The sequence below is a fragment of the Eretmochelys imbricata genome, chromosome 11 (genome assembly GCF_965152235.1).
Source record: "Eretmochelys imbricata isolate rEreImb1 chromosome 11, rEreImb1.hap1, whole genome shotgun sequence".
Lineage (NCBI taxonomy): Eukaryota > Metazoa > Chordata > Testudines > Cheloniidae > Eretmochelys > Eretmochelys imbricata.
In genome coordinates, this window is record NC_135582.1 from 8223663 (window position 1) to 8240317 (window position 16655).

General features: G+C 42.1%; 1 protein-coding gene across 3 annotated transcripts in view; it reads left to right on the forward strand.

Annotated features, from left to right (window-relative positions):
* PTPN4 (protein tyrosine phosphatase non-receptor type 4) overlaps window positions 1-16655 on the forward strand; it is a 231415-nt gene that overhangs the window by 125565 nt on the left and 89195 nt on the right. For all 3 annotated transcript variants that reach the window (XM_077829543.1, XM_077829541.1, XM_077829542.1), the window contains exons 11-12: window positions 1667-1730; window positions 13574-13746. In XM_077829543.1, the coding sequence (XP_077685669.1) occupies window positions 1667-1730; window positions 13574-13746 (237 nt within the window). The remainder of the gene's footprint in view (window positions 1-1666; window positions 1731-13573; window positions 13747-16655) is intronic.

A 16655-nucleotide genomic window follows, 5' to 3' on the forward strand; every position in this document is an offset into this window, starting at 1 on the left:
GGAGCGTGGGAGGGGAACAGGGCTGGGGCAGGAGGTTGGGGAATGGGGAGAGGCTCAGGGGTGCAGGCTCCGGGCGGCGCTTACCTCAAGCGGCTCCCGGAAGCAGCGGCATGTCCCTTCTCCAGTTCCTATGCGGAGGCATGGCCAAGTGGCTCTGCACGCTGTCCAGTCCCCAGGCACGGCGCCTGCAGCTCCCATTGGAGTACCGGAGGTGGCCATTGGAGTGCGTAGGAGCTGCAGGGGGGCCATGCCGCTGCTTTTGGGAGCTGTGTGAAGTGGCCCCCGACCCTGTCCTCTGGCTGGAGCGGGGCAAGCCCCAGTCCCTGCTGCCCAGCAGGAGCTCGAGGGCTGGCTTAAATCAGCTGGTGGGCCAGATCCAGCCCCTAGGCTGTAGTTTGCCCACTCCTGCATTAGATCATTGCCATCTTCAAATTACAGAAGTTGAAAGTTGTCATTATACCCCATATAATTTGGATTTAACAAAATATGGTATAAATTCTGGTTAATAAGTGCACTTCATAGAGGTTTGTTTGCCCAGTGATAGTGCTTCCTTTCTTGGTTTTGGGGAAAAGTTCTTGTTCAAAAGGAAAACAAACACTTAGATTTCCCAGTCCCTTACTCTTTGTCTTACTTACACCTGTGATATGGCCTTTTTGTAGACCTAGTGGGAGGGGGACTCTTATTGAAATAATGACAGGACATCAGTGGGTTACTATGGGAGCACATTGAAGAAACTTCGCTTAATGTGACTGTCTGCATAAACTGATTATTTTTGTATTTATTCTTATAATAGCCATTGATTTAGTTCTGAGTGAAAAGAAGGCATTTTGTAACATTTCTGTTCTGATTTTTGTATTTGAACAAACCTGTATCTTTTTCTTCAGTAGGTTTTCCAACATGTGGGAAAGGTGCATTGTAACTATTTATAGCATATGTATCTGCTATGAGTCCAGTTACTTTTTAAATAGGGATACAAGCCCATTAACAAATCCTTTACTAAGAGAATTTGATGGTAGGTCTAAGGCCTGTGTTTCAGGCTTACTGCCCTGGAATTTGACATAAAGGACCTGCTTTGCTAGCTCGGACAGTTAGAGATTCTCTTTACCCTCACTTCCTTATAGCTGACCAAAGCATTTTCTTTTCTCTTTTGCTACTGCCTGAGTCTGATTTGATCACTGGTGTCTTTCCCCATCCTACACTGCTGTGACCAGCCTCTAACTTTCTTTTAAGTGACACATTAATCCCAGGAATTTCACATAAATTTAGTTATTGTATCAACATTGTAGTATGTTTCTAATAGATAGAATATGACCCCTGCAAAGATGGTGATTTCTCAGAAGCTCTTAAAAAAAAAAAGAGAGAATTTATTAAGGAGTTATAGTAATACTGAAAGATATATATGTGAAACAATTATTTTAAAAATTACCAATATACCAATGAAATGTACATAGGAAGAGTGCCTTCGTTTACAAAACTTAAATCATACAAACTACTAATATAGCCATTATTCTTTTTAGCTATTTCCTGCCAAATGAAAGTTCATATGAATTAAATTAGTTCTCTGTAGAAAACATACATTTCAATAAATGTACCATAATTATTTTAATATGATTTCATTATACTAAAAGTGTATAAATATTCTGATTTTATTTCATTTTTCATTTAGGTTGAAGATTGTAAAAATTTCTTTTAAGTGCAAACAGTTTTTTATTCAACTTAGGAAAGACTTGGTGAGTACTCATCTTAAAATTTGGTGGTCTGAAAAATAACAGCAATGAAATTTCCCCATAAAGAAAAGTCTGCATTATCCTTTTCCGGTTATGTTGATTCCGTGTCTTTACCTGTAATAAAATATTCAGTTCTACCAGCTTTCTACATAATTCAGTAATTATCCAAAGGGCAATTAGTCTATTTCTGGTTGTAATTTGTTTTGATTGAGTTGTCTTAAATATTAGAAGATTTTTAATTCTGTATATGTAGACTGGCTAAAATCAGCTGCTCTTAAATCAGTAAGAAAATAAAACATGGTCTTAGTTTTAATTTTGGTTTGAGCAGAAATCAAGTTAAATTGAAGTTAAACATAATGCTTGATATGTATTTGAAGGTTTTTGACTTTGTAAGTAAACTTTTAGTTAAATATGCTGTTTTTTATTTATATTTGTCTGACTTTATTGACATAGACTGGCTTTGTCCCATTTAAATGGAAAATTGATGACGATATCTTATATAATTCCAGGCAGCATAATATATAAATAGAGCTACTTTTGGAGACTTCTAACTTTTTTGAAATATGTCCGAAAAGTTATTCAAGTTTTCTATAAAGAATAAGTATTTTGCTGATTATGGTTATTTGACATCTGTAATGCAATGCCATAGGACTGCGTGATACTGAACTCCGTGAGTAATGACCTTGCCCATGCCTCAAAGAGTTTACTGTCTGAACTGATAAGACAGGTCACTGAGGAAGAGAATAGGCATAGGAAATGGAAATACATAGTTCTTCTTTAAGTGATGGTCCTTATTGTATTCCACTGCACATATGTCATGCACCCAGAGCCAGAGCTTTTCAAAGTAGTATTGCTTGGTGGTCCGCGCATACGATCTTGTGTTGCCTTGTGGTTTCTTCAGTGCCTTTTCACCGCTGGATGGTCTGAGTCAGAGCGTCTGCTCACCTCTTGTTCTTAGTGATGCATTTTCAAAATATTTTACAAAAACTGTTCTTATTTTCGTTCATAGTTAGGATTTTATTGTTTTTCGTTGTACTTTGATAATTCCTAGCAGTTTTTATAAATAAGGACCTTGGATGCCGCTCTGGTGGTTTTTCCCATCAAACAAATCCCTCTTTCACCCCCACTTCCTGCCAAGATCCTGGGTCTGGGCACTGGATTATGCCAAAGACACCGGGATTCAAAGTCTGTGCTTCCTGCCCTTGCTCATTTTCCTTCAGTGACAAACATCAATGCTGTTTGTACTGTTTGGGGAAAGTCCACATTGCCTCCAGGTGCAGTATCTGCACCTCCTTCCCCTGTACATGGGAAGGCCAATCTCTCTGCCTCAAGCAACACCTCATGGACGTAACTGTGGTCTTGAAGTCGGATCCTGGCCACAGAACCCCCCCATACATTGGCCTGAGCAATCCAAGTGTGGTACCACGAAGCCTCTGTCCTGCTGCTACCAAAGCTACAGACCCTGTGTCGGGGCCTTGCCATGAGCTATGGAAGCATGCGTATAAGCATGGCAGTAAGTCTTCATCTAAATCCAAGAAGGACACTGCGTCATCCATGACACTCCATCATCCACGGAGGAGCTACACGCTCCAAGGCACACAAGAGTGATAAGAGGCCACACCGCTCACCAGATCCACTGATGCTGTATCCCTCCTGCCTCAGCTCTGCCAGTGTCCCGTGAATTGCTGGTCCTGAGACCACGCCTCTTTTACCAGTTCCAGTCCCGTCAATTAACAGGGTACTATAGATTCCAGGGAAAAATCGGAAGCACTCCTGGCCTCACAAACTGTTAGCCTTGGAAGGAGCGTGGTCTCCACATGTTCTGGTGCACTCACCTCTGCAGAGGGCTCCATCTCTTGCATTACATTTACCTCCTGCTGGCCATACCTTTCTAATGCATCCTGTTCTGACGGCTCTGTCAGCACCGCCATTCACGCAAGACTCCGAGGACCAGGATGTTTGGCACAGTCTCCCGCTTCTGTTCTGGAAACTCAACTACCTGATGGTTCCGATGGCTCCATGACAGTTTCCTCCTTTGCCATACCCAAGAAGCTGGTATCTGGCTCTTTGGGCACAAGTACAACAACAGCAGGATCAACTGAGTTGGCCACATTGGAGCTCATGGCCCAAATATTGGCCTTAGGAACAATCTCATTCAGCTTGGGAGAACTTCCCTGTTTCACAGTCCAACCTTTCATCCAACAGATATTCGGAAATGGGTTTAGACGGTGCACCAATCAGCCCAGCTCCGATGGTTCCGGTGGATCCAGAGAGATTCCCTTTGTGGTCTTCAGATACAGCTGTCTCATTGACACCTTCTTCCCTGCTAGCTAGCTGTTGTCAGTTTCAAAAACTCCTATGTAGTATAGCCAATGCTCTTGAGATGCCACTGGAAGAGATGCAGGATAGTCCATGCCAGTTACTAGACATTCTGCAAGTATCGGCATTGGTAAGGGTGGTCTTACCAATCAGTGATGTCATTATTCAACTGGTGCGCACCATGTAGCATACCCTGGCCAAGACTGCACCGACCCCAAAAGAGGCTGAGAAAAGGTACTATGCCCCTGCCACCCCTGCAAAGGGTCAGAATTTTTATTGTCGCACCCTCCACCTAACTCTTTGGTAATAGAAGCAGTGTCAGAGCAGACCAAACAACACCCATGCTCCACCCCAGCAGACAGGGAGGTAAAAGACTGAACCTCATGGGTTGAACGGTCTTCTCCTTGGCAGGACTACAATTCTGGATCTCTAATTACTTGGTACTGATGGCCAAGCATGACATGGATGGAGGAATTTGCAGATAAGCTATCTCAGCAAGATCGTACTCTATTCCAAGAGATTTTACAGGGATGCAAGTTGGTTGCCAGGTCCATACTTCAGGCTGCAGTTGATTCAGCAGACACATCCTCGTGTGTATTGGCGACTGGAATTGTCGTGAGGAGGGAATCCTGGTTACACTCCTCAGGTTTCCCTAGAGAGGTGCAGAACACAGTCGAGGACCTTCCCTTTGACGAATCACACCTCTTCAACCAGAAAACTGATGATTCCTTACACGCCGTAAAAGACTCTAGAGCCATCTTATTATCCTTGGGCTTATATACACCAGCACCAAAAAGAAAATTTTATTGTCCACCACCAGCCCAAAACTATAAAACTCCTCCCTTCTACCACTAACGGGCCTACAAACCTCCTCAGTAGCGCCCTAAGGCACATAGAGCCCATCCACCTGTTCCAGCAATGCAGACTTCTGCACAACACACTCAGTCATCGTGAAAATGGTGTTTCTGAGCGCACCTAGAGAGCCATCAGCCACTCCGTACACCAACACTTCTACCCTCCACGCCTTTTTGTGAGTGGTCTCAAACTTTCTACCAGCTTGGAGAGCTAGAACAATGGACAAGTGGGTCTTGGACATCGTTCAACACTGCTACCCCATAGAGTTTGACTGCGCCTCTATGTCTCCCACCCTGACCCCCCTGCCCTAGAGATCCCTCTCATTGACAGTATTCTTACCCTAGAGGTGGGCTCCCTCCTACAGAGAGGAGCAGTGGAGTCCATACCTGCAGCCTTTCGGGGCGCAGGGTTCTATTCCAACTATTTCCTGGTACCCAAGAAGAAAGGGGATGTAGACCAATCTTGTATCTCCAACACCTCACCCGCTCGATTTGCAAGTGAAAATTCTGTATGGTCATGCTTGCAACCGTCATTCCCTCACTAGAAAAAGGCATGTGGTTTATGGCTCTCAACATGCAAGACACCTACGTCCGTATCAACATACATCAGACCTACAGAAGGCTCCTGAGGTTCAAAGCAGGGCATCAATACTTCCAATACAGGATTCTCCAATTTGGACACACCAGTGCCCAACAAATTTTTACAAAGGTTTTCTCTGGGGGTAGCGGCTCACCTACAACATCGGGGAATCCTTTCTTTTCCATACCTGGACGACTGACTGCTGGCAGCACAGTCCAAAGAGGAAGCTCAAGCATTGACATCCCAGCTTCTTCTCTGCTCCTCACTAGGAGTTAACAGCAACATGGAAAAATCAACTTTGCACCCTACTCGGTCCCTGGAATTTATAGGACTGTGCATCAATGAGATCTCCGCACGAGCATATCTGCCATGGCAGATTCCAGAGCCTACTGGACCAAATAGCCTTGATAACCTCCAGCCCTTCGGTCTCAGCCAGGACCTGCCTCTCCATCCTAGGGCACATGGTGGCGTGCTCATACGTTACACCCTTTGCCCGCCTGCACCTTATCAGGCCAAATGGATACGCTTCACCTGCTGGGTCGAACAGCAAGGTCTTACCCCTGAATCTGTGGGCATCTCATATCTTCTCCATGTGAACGTCTTAGGACTTGCTCCCAGCTCTATCAGAGTGGATGCAGCCACCATTAGTGCCTTCCATCCTTCTGTGGAAGGTCAGTTGATTTTTACCCATCCCTTGGCCTCCTGCACTCTCTGTCCTCTCCAGAAAGATCACTTTCCTTGTTGCCATTACCTCAGCAAGGATGGTTGGTGAGCTGGGAGCCATGATGGCAAAAAACCCCTTTCACCATGTTCCATAAGGACAGGATCTCACTACAACTGCATCCCAAGTTTCGGCCAAAGGTCGTTTCACAATTCCACCTCAACTAACCCATACACCCACCTACCTTCTTTCCAAAACTACATGCCTCGAACAAGGAATGGTGGCTTCATTCCCTCAGTGTGCATAGGGCCCTGGCCTTTTATCTACAAAGGACAAAGCCGATCTGGAACTCTCCCAAACTATTTGTTACCATACTGGAGAGAATTAAAGGACAGGCCGTTTCCACCCAGAGCATCTGTAAGTGGGTCTCAGGGTGCATTATGCGCTGCTATCACTTGTCAGGGCTCTCCTCACCAGATGGGATATGAGCCCATTTCACGAGAGTGCAAGTATCAACAACAGCTGCGTTACACAAGGTGCCCCTTGTGGAAATACGTAAGGCGGCCACATGGAGTTCAGAACACACCTTTTCCTCTCACTGTGCTCTGGTACATGATTCTGCGACGTATACCTCATTTGGCACAGCGGTCCTCCATTCTACGGTTCAGCCATCTTCCTTGCACCCTCTGCCTCTCATGGTACTGCTTGTCAGTCACCCTCTGTGGAATACAATAGGGACCATCACTTGAAGAAGAGGAGGAGGTTGGTTACTTGTCGTGAGGTTCTTCGAGATGTGTGGTCCCGATCTGTGGCTATGTAGGTTTGCAGTGAGAAGGAAATGGAGACATGGCCAGGCCGCCGCGCCCTATATCACCTCGGGTGAAACTCCAAGCTCAATACAAGGGCTCGTGTATGGACCGCCGAGCAATACTGCTTTGAAAAGCTCTGTCTCCAGGTGCATGGCCCATGCATATAACCCTTTGTGGAATACAGATAGGGACCACACATCTTGAAAAACCTCCAGTTATATCCCGGTATGTAACTTTGTATTAATACCAAGAATAAAATAATACAATTAACACATCAAGTTAGCTGTGTCTTTATATGGTTCTTGCTTATTCTTTAAAGGAAATCAGTGGGCCACTGAATGCAGAATAACTAAGTAGATTGAGAAGGTGGATTTTGGGGAGGTGTATGTAATGTACGTTATTAAGGAAGATATTCCAGGTATAGGAAATGACATGGGAGGTGCTTGTTGGAGAAGGAAAATAGGGCTGTCGGGATAGAGAGGGAATAGGTGTATTGTACGATATTGACATGAGAGTTGTTGGTGACCAGTGATATAGCTGTAGCCAGGAACAGAGCTGTGCAGAATTTTAAAAGTGAGGCTGAAGAATTTGAAATTGGTGCAGAAGGAGCAGTCAGGCTAGAAGAAGAGACTTATAAAGAGGGTGATGTGGTCAGACTGGCAAGAAAGGTTTGACAGCCGCATTTTGGAGCATGGTGTGTATCACTAAGGCCAAGAAGTAGTCCAGGAAGGAGACTATTAAGGCAAAGGCAAATGTTTTGGTGGTAGGCATTGACAAGAAGGGATGGATTTTGGATGTTGTGTGGAAATAGCAGGAATAGGCATAAAAGCGCAATTAAGGATGATAACACGATTTTGAGTTTGGGGAATATCTAGCAGTGTGATTTATCATGTATGTTAAATAATATTTATGGAAAAGAAGGCAGTTTTTAAACAGTACGCTGACCTGTAATACCCCAAAGGTCAGATTTTGGCTCCAGGTGTGTGTGTAGGTAACTTCCACTGAAGTTTGCAGGAGTGAAGTAGCTGAATCTGAGATTAGAATTTGGCTTTAAACCTTTTTAATAACTAGGATAGCCGTATCTCAATTAATTTAAGCTAACAACTTGGAGGTTTGTAATTGGTCTGATTATCTCTGATGTCTGAATTCTACCATTCACAAGTGAAATGAGATCAGATTCGATGGGGATGCATTTTTCACAGAATTTTATGGAGTCTTACCTCATACAGCACATATTGACCTTCATGTGACTTTGCAAGAAATCATATGGCTAAAACCCCATGCAATGCTTTAAAAATTTTTACATGTAAATACATCTGAAAATAGTTTTAAAATAAATCTGCCAAAAGGTGTAAGGAGTCACTTTTGTGTATGAATAAGTAGTGTTTTTCTGGTTTCAAAATGTTGCATAAACCAAGAAAAAATATATACATAGTCCTATATTGAAAACTCTCATAAAAGCAAATTCTGTTTATCTGAAACACTTTATTATCGAAATGTTTTGAAAGTCCCATGAGCTGTTCAGATAATCCAGGTTTACCTGCAGTGCTGAACGGTTTGAGGTTTTGATGTAATTATCAGTCACACAAGCCTCTGTCTTACTGTACCTATTGTGACCTCAAAGTTATTTGAAATGTATGTAATAGCAACAGAATAGACTCTTACCATTTTCACCAGAGAACCCATACCCTTTAAATGAGCTCTGAGGAATTAAGTTGAAGACTAAGGTTTTTCATCTACCTGTGAAGTGAGTTAGTGATCACAGGTAAAATTTCTGAAAGTGCCTTAAGTACTTGAAAGCCCAAGTCTGATTGATTGGTAAATTTTAAGTCTCTTTTAAATGAGAATTAGGTTTGTTAGTCACGTTGATGATTTTGAAAATGTTGCCCCATATGATTATGCCAGCCTTTTAGACTGTGTAATTTGTTTTCATGAAATATTTTAAGAAAAGAAATTTAAACATTTCAGCTTTGGAGGGTAAGAATTTAAAGAACCACTTTGTAGTCCATTTTATTTTATTTGCATTTTTCACACACAATTGAAGTTTTGATTTTTGGTAAACAGTGTTGAAAAACTCTATTATTTAGATACTAATTATTATTATGTATTTGAAATGCCTCCTGCTCACCCGATCTACATTACTGTGTACGTTTTTCTTTAAATAATTACATAATGTGATTGTAAAAGGTGGTTAGTTTGAAAGCACTGCAGGGGGAGACCCTTCTTGTTCACAGAAAAGAAACTGCATGTTGTGACAGGGTCGGGCCAGATGGCTATAGGAGAGTAATAGAAGGCAGATATATTAGCCCCAGGCTAAGTAGGTCCCTTTTCCCTGGGTAAGGTAACAGGGAAGGTTCCAGAACAATCAGGAACCTTCTGGAGACAGTTAAGACAGGCTGATTAGAACACCTGCAGCCAATCAAGAAGCTGCTAGAATCAATTAAGGCAGGGTAATCAGGGCACCTGGGTTTTAAAAAGGAGCTCACTTCAGTTTGTGGTGTGCGTGTGAGGAGCTGGGAGCAAGAGGCACTAGGAGCTGAGAGTGAGAACGCAGACTGTTGGAGGACTGAGGTGTACAAGCATTGTCAGACACCAGGAGGAAGGTCCTATGGTGAGGATAAAGAAGGTGTTGGGAGGAGGCCATGGGGAAGTAGTCCAGGGAGTTGTAGCTGTCACACAGCTGTTCCAGGAGGCACTCTAGACAGCTGCATTCCACATGGTCCTCGGCTGGAACCTGGAGTAGAGGGCGGCCCTGGGTTCCTCCCAACTCCTGGTCAGACACAGGAGGAGTCAACCTGGACTGTGAATTCAGAAAAACAGCCAAGCTGAGGGCTGCAGTGAAGCTCCAAGGCAAGCAAATCCTCCAATAAGCGCAAGACCCACCAAGGTAGAGCAGGAACTTTGTCACAATGTGTAGCAGCAATACATATATCCCGTATTTGCCTACCACTTAACAAGCTAAAGGTCTGGCCCCAAACAATTAAATGTAGAAAATGTTCTAAATTTGGGACACAGTGAATTATTACTTCTCTAGAAAATAGTTGAGAGAAATACTGTTCTGCCAAGGCTTCAGGAAAAAGATCTTGCAAACCCTTAAATTTCTCTTATTGTGATTTTTTTTTTGAGTGAATGTTTTTGATTAGTGTTTACTGGATCCCAGCAGGATAATGAGATTGGCACAAATATAACTTCCATATCTTTTTTATATTTTCCAAACTTCCATATACAAGGAAGGTATCTTGCTACTTCTAGCAGAATGTACTAAATGCTAAAGAATTTCTTCAATTTCTCACACAAGTCACCTTATCTATATCAACAAATTATCCTTATCCTTTTATGCTCTGCTTAACAGTTGCACACAGACAGCAAGGGCTTCATTTTCATTCCTTGGAGATCTCAGACATGAATAGCCAAATAAATGGCAAACTCATATTTAACTCTTTTAAATGTCATCTAATTAAAACTAACGTTTAGTCAAACCTAGAAATGGTGTTGACTACCCAAACTACCAAAAATCTTATTCAAACTATTATTCCTACAATAAATCAGGACTTAGTCTCTGAGTGGACACTTATTTATTTGGATTTATAAAAATTTGTCAACCAGTACTCTGGGTGCCTGAAAAAACAACAAAAATGCAAATAATACTGCGTTTGGCATATTTCTCAGTTATGTTTAAAAGTACAAATAACACAGGAGTTGAGTAGCTGTAATTGAGGCTAAATATGTGGTGCTGTATGATAGTAAATTAGTCGTAAAAGTGAAAAAAAGTTGTATACATATTTTAAAAATACTTATAAATATTAAAGGTTTTAATGACAACAGTCCTCAAAAAGGCAAGTACATCATCCGTTAATTATTTAAGAGAGAGATTTATTCTCTAATTTGGCAGTGTCGTGAGGTGTCAGCATAAGTGAAGAATAGTTCACCTGCTTTTAAAAGATTATGGGTTTTAAGTCTACATGGTGCTGGCAAAGCCCACTAAAGGAGTGTTCGTAAAATGTTCTAATTTGCCGTGCTCTAACTGCCCCATGTAGATCCTGCTGACGCACTCTAAAAGTTATCTAGTTCTCTTTTACACGGCGCCAGTCTACACTAGAAGTGCTACATGGGCACAGCTGCAACGATGCAGCTGCGCTGCTGTAGCGTATCTGGTGAAGTCACTCTGTGACATCAGGAGAGCGGTCTCCCATCGGTATAATTACTGCACCTTTGAGACAGGTGGAAGCTATGTTGTTGGCAGAGTGTCTCCCGCCGACATAGTGCTGGTGTAGAAACCGCTGAAGTCGCTATAACTTGTGTCGCTCAGGGAGTGTCTTTTTCACGCCAGTGAGCAATGCAAATTAGATCAACTTAAGAAAACCTGGATTTGTGCTGGAAATGGCCCACCTTGATTATCATACACATTGTAAGGAGAGTGATCACTTTAGATAAGCTATTACCAACAGGAGAGTGGGTTTGTTTGGGGGGGAGAAAACCTGGATTTGTGCTGGAAATTGCCCACCTTGATTATCATACACATTGTAAGGAGAGTGATCACTTTACATAAGCTATTACCAGCAGGAGAGTGGGGTGGGGGGAGAGAAAACCTTTTGTAGTGATAAACACCCATTTTTTCATGATTTGTGTGTATAAAAACAAACATCTTCTGTATTTTCCACAGTATGCATCCAATGAAGTGAGCTGTAGCTCAAGAAAGCTTATGCTCACATAAATTGGTTAGTCTCTGAGATGCCACAAGTCCTCATTTTCTTTTTGCGAATACAGACTAACACAGCTGTTACTCTGAAAGCAGTAGTGTAGACGTGACTATAATCCTATGGTACCTTTTAGAATGCCCCAGCAGGATTTACACAGGGCAGTTAGAGCACAACATGTTAGTGTGCTGTATAAATCACTCCCCTCTGGAGCGTTTTGCCATGCTATGTAGACAAGCCCTTTATCTGTGTTTAAATAATTAATTGAAACAAAGTTGTGATGACTGAGCAGGGAATGCATTTTCTCTGTTAAAACTCCAATTGTTACAAATTCGACTTCAGATTTTTCAAGATCGTGTCAAAGTATACTTTGACTTGTGCATAGCATGTTCATGGATGAAATTGGTTGTCATGAACCCTACAAAGTCTGTCCACTTACGCAGTTAGTTCATACTATGGAATGGTTTCTTTCCTCTAGCTTCTTTTGAAAATGTTTACACTTGCAGCTCTTTGGCCCAATTGTGTAAGCTCTCCACATGTGGGACTTCAGTGAGTACTACATACTGTTGGGCCCCTTGCTTGTTCTGTCCCATACACTAATTTCCCTCTGCATGATGAAACTGTTCCAGTATTCCAAGAAGGGTAAAGGAGGGATGAGTCTCAGTTGCTTGGTGGGGGAACTAGCCAGCAAGCAAGTGTCTTCGAAGGAGGATGCTGCAACTAGTAAACAAAAGCAGGTGAAATGTACTAAATGCAACCTTCTGCTTGAGAGAGCGCCAAGTTAACATTGGTTGTATCTTGTTAACTACCATGGCTAATAACTAACGCCCTCAATTGCCAGCTTTTCCAGCATCTGCTACCCTTGCTCTGCTCTTCCTACTAGTAAGCACGATAAAGGTATTTATTACACAGAGTTGAATATCTGTGGTGTTTAGATGTTTGAAAATAAAGTCCTGTTGAAGCTTGTTAGTACCTTGCCTGGTTGATACAACAATATCTCAGCTGTCCTTGAGTTTATCAACAATGGCTGTACCGTCTTCCCATCATTTAACTCTCATGTGTGCATGCTTGCCAGCTTGCTTCCTCTCCTCCTCTAAACCATTAGGTTTACTCTCTTATCATAGACTCATAGAAGATTAGGGTTGGAAGAGACCCAGGAGGTCATCTAGTCCAATCCCCTGCTCAAAGCAGGACCAAAACCAACTAAATCATCCCAGCCAGGGCTTTGTCAAGCCTGACCTTAAAAGCCTCTAAGGATGGAGATTCCCCCACCTCCCTAAGTAACCCATTCCAGTGCTTCACCACCCTCCTAGTGAAATAGTGTTTCCTAATATCCAACCTAGACTTCCCCCACTGCAACTTGAGACCTTTGCTCCTTGTTCTGTCATCTGCCACCACTGACAACAGCCTAGCTCCATCCTCTTTGGAACCCCCCTTCAGGTAATTGAAGGCTGCTATCAAATCCCCCCTCATTTTTCTCTTCTGCAGACTATTTTCTCTTCCTCACTCTTGTTGGAGTCTTGGAACAGGGAGGCAAGGTTTTTGGGATTTCTTTCCTCTGTCACAGCACCTGAGCATAATAGCTGGGAGTTGGTCTATCGGTAGCAACATCTTCTCCCCAGCTGAGAATTCCTTCAGGCTCACTGGACACCTGGGGAGACCCTGTTGCTGAACTGAGAGCAGGATCATTAAAGAGAAAAAAACTTAAAACACACACTGTTGGACTTATTCATAGAAGGCTTTAAAATGTGTAAACTTGGGGTGGTTAGAGTGGCACTTCAAACATACTCTGAAATAGAATGCGTTGTACTGGTTTAGAAAATATAAGTGGTATCAATGAACAATAATAATCTTAAATACATTTCCTAAACATGGTAAGGAAGCAGCATAATTTTTCTAAAATCAAATTATACTTTTCTTTTTTAGCATGAATCTAGAGAAATGTTACTGGGATTCAATATGGTGAATTACCGAGCATGTAAGAATTTGTGGAAAGCTTGTGTTGAGCATCATACATTCTTCCGATTGGACAGACCACTGCCGCCTCAGAAGAACTTTTTTGCACATTATTTCACTTTGGGTTCAAAGTTCCGGTACTGGTAAGTAATTGTTGGCTGCAATAAAGGGTGATATCATTCTGGGGTGTGAAGTTAGGACGAGAAGTAATGGGCTTTATCTGCAGAAAGGGAGATTTACGTTACATATTAGGAAAAACTTTCTAATTATAAGGGTAGTTAAGCTTTGGAGTAGGTTTCCAAAGAAGGTTATGGAATCCCATCATTGGAAGTTTTTAAAAACAGGTTAGACAAACACCTGTCAGGGATGATGTAGGTTTACTTGGTTGTGCCACAGCACAGGGGCTGAACTGGGTGATTTCTCAAGGTCCCTTTGAGCCCTCATTTCTACATTTCTGGCTAGGCCTGTTACTCAATGAGGGGGTAAAACAATAACTGAAAATGTGGAAATGACAGAAGTGTTTAATGACTTTTTTGTTTCAGTTTTCATCAAAAAGGTTAGTGGCGATTCAGTGTCAACCATAGTGAATGCCAGTGAAAATAAGGTAGGATCACAGGCTAAAACAGGGAAAGAACAAGTTTAAAATTACTTAGATAAGTTAGACGTCTTCAAGTCACCAGGGCTTGATGAATAATCCTAGAATACTCAAGAAGCTGACAGAAGAAATATCTGCACCATTAGCAATCATCTTTGAAAAGTAATGAAAGACTGGAGAGATTCCTGAGAACTGGAAAAGGGCAAATATAATGCCCAGCTATAAAAAAAGGAAATAAGGACAATCTGGGGAATTAGATGAGTCAGCTTAACTTCAATACCTGGAAAGATAATGGAGCAAGTAATTAAGCAATCAGTTTCAAACACCTAGAAGATAATAAGGTGATAATTAACGGTCAGCATGGATTTGTCAAGAACAAATTCTGTCAAACCAACCTAACAGCTTTCTTTGACAGGGAAACAAGCCTTGTGAATAGTGGGGAAGTGGTAGATGTGGTATACCGTGACTTTAGTAAGGCTTTGATACTTCATGAAGGCATGACCTTCTCATAAACAAACTAGGCAAATACAACCTAGATGGAGCTACTATAAGGTGCATACCTGGTTAGAAAACCATTCCCAGAGAGTAATTATCAATGGTTCACAGTCAAGCAGGAAGGGCATATCAAATGGGGTCCCACAGGGATCAGTTCTGGGTCGGGGTCTGTTCAATATCTTCAGTGATTTAAATAATGGCATAGAGAGTACACTTATAAAGTTTGCAGATGATACCAAGATGGGAAGGGTTGCAAGTGCTTTGGAGGATAGCATTAAAATTCAAAATGATCTGGACAAACTAGAGAAATGGTCTGAAGTAAATAGGATGAAATTAAATAAGGACAAATGCAAAGTCAGTTGCATACATACAAAATGGGAAATGACTGCCTGGGAGGGAGTATTTCAGAAAGGGATCTAGGGATCAGAGTGGATTACAAGCTAAGTACAAGTGAACAGTGTAACACTGTTGCAAGAAAAAAAAAATTCTGGGATGTATAAGCAGGAATTTTGTAATAAGACACGATAAGTTATTCTTCCACTCTACTCCGTGCTGATTAGACCTCAGCTGGAGTACTGTGTCCAGTTCTGAGCACCACATTTCAGGAAAGATATGGACAAATTGGAGAAGGTCCAGAGAAGAGCAACAAAAATAATGAAAGGTCTAGAAAACATGATCTGTGAGGGAAGATTGAAAAAATTGGGTTCATTTAGTCTGGAGAAGAGAAGACTGAGAGGGGACATAACAGTTTTCAAGTACATAAAAGGTTGTTACAAGGAGTAGGGAGAAAAACATTTCACATTTGCTTCTGAGGATAGGACAAGAAACAATGGACCTAAACTGCAACAGGGGTGCTTTAGGTTGGACATTAGGAAAAACTTCCTAACTGTCAGGGTGGTTAAGCACTGGAATAAATTGCCTAAGGAGGTTGTGGAATTCCCATAACTGGAGACTTTTAAGAGCAGGTTAGACAAACACCTGTCAGGAATGGTCTAGATAATACTTAGTCCTGCCATGAGTGCAGGGGACTGGACTAGATGACCTCTCAAGGTCCTTCCAGTTCTATGATTCTGTGATTCTATATAGGAGGAGATGGCAGGAGAGGGAGGGAATACAACACAATTAATAAAAATAGGCTATTATTGGTAGGCGCTATTAAATTTGTCATAATTGAAGTAACTTTTGGCACCCACAATTGATATTTTTCTCAGATTCACTTTGCACATATGCATAGTTCTGGTAGATAGTTTGAGACTTTTTAGATTACATCTATATTTAGTATTTTCACCATCAAAAGGAAATGAAAATGGGAAATAGTGATGATTATTGAGCTTGGATGCTGTTATATATCATATTCTAGCATCCTAGAAGATAACTTATGAACAATTGACATTGCTTATTAGATAATGTAAGTTTTTGTGGCAGTGACATTAAATTGATATTCTCTTCATCTGTGGTTATTTTTCTTAGCTATTTATTGAGAATGTTTTGGAAATTTTATAATTGCAATATCAACAACTAGGATGAGACTGACATTTAAATTAGATTGAACATTGCAAGCTGTATATCTTTATTGGCTACAAAAAGGGAAAACTCTTATCTGTTGAGATGTTCTCAGAATATCTTCTGTCACATCTTCAAAATCATTGGCCTGGTCCCTCTGAAAGCTGACAGAACTACTCTTTGGTACCCTGGCAAGTGTATATCCTGATGTCCTATCTACACTAGATCAGTGGTTCTCTACCAAGAGTCCGCAGCCCCCAGAGGGTCCGCAAGCCCTTTTAAGGGGGCCGCGGCTGAAGCCCAGAGCCCCAAGCCCTGGTGCTCCCTGTGGGGCAGAAGCCCTGAACGAATGGGTAGAGTTGGGGACATGGAGGGTATTGCCCTCCCCCCAGCTGTAGCGTAAGAACACGGCAGTCCCAGGGGCAGCTCCATACCTTCCTCTCCTCCCCACACCCGCCC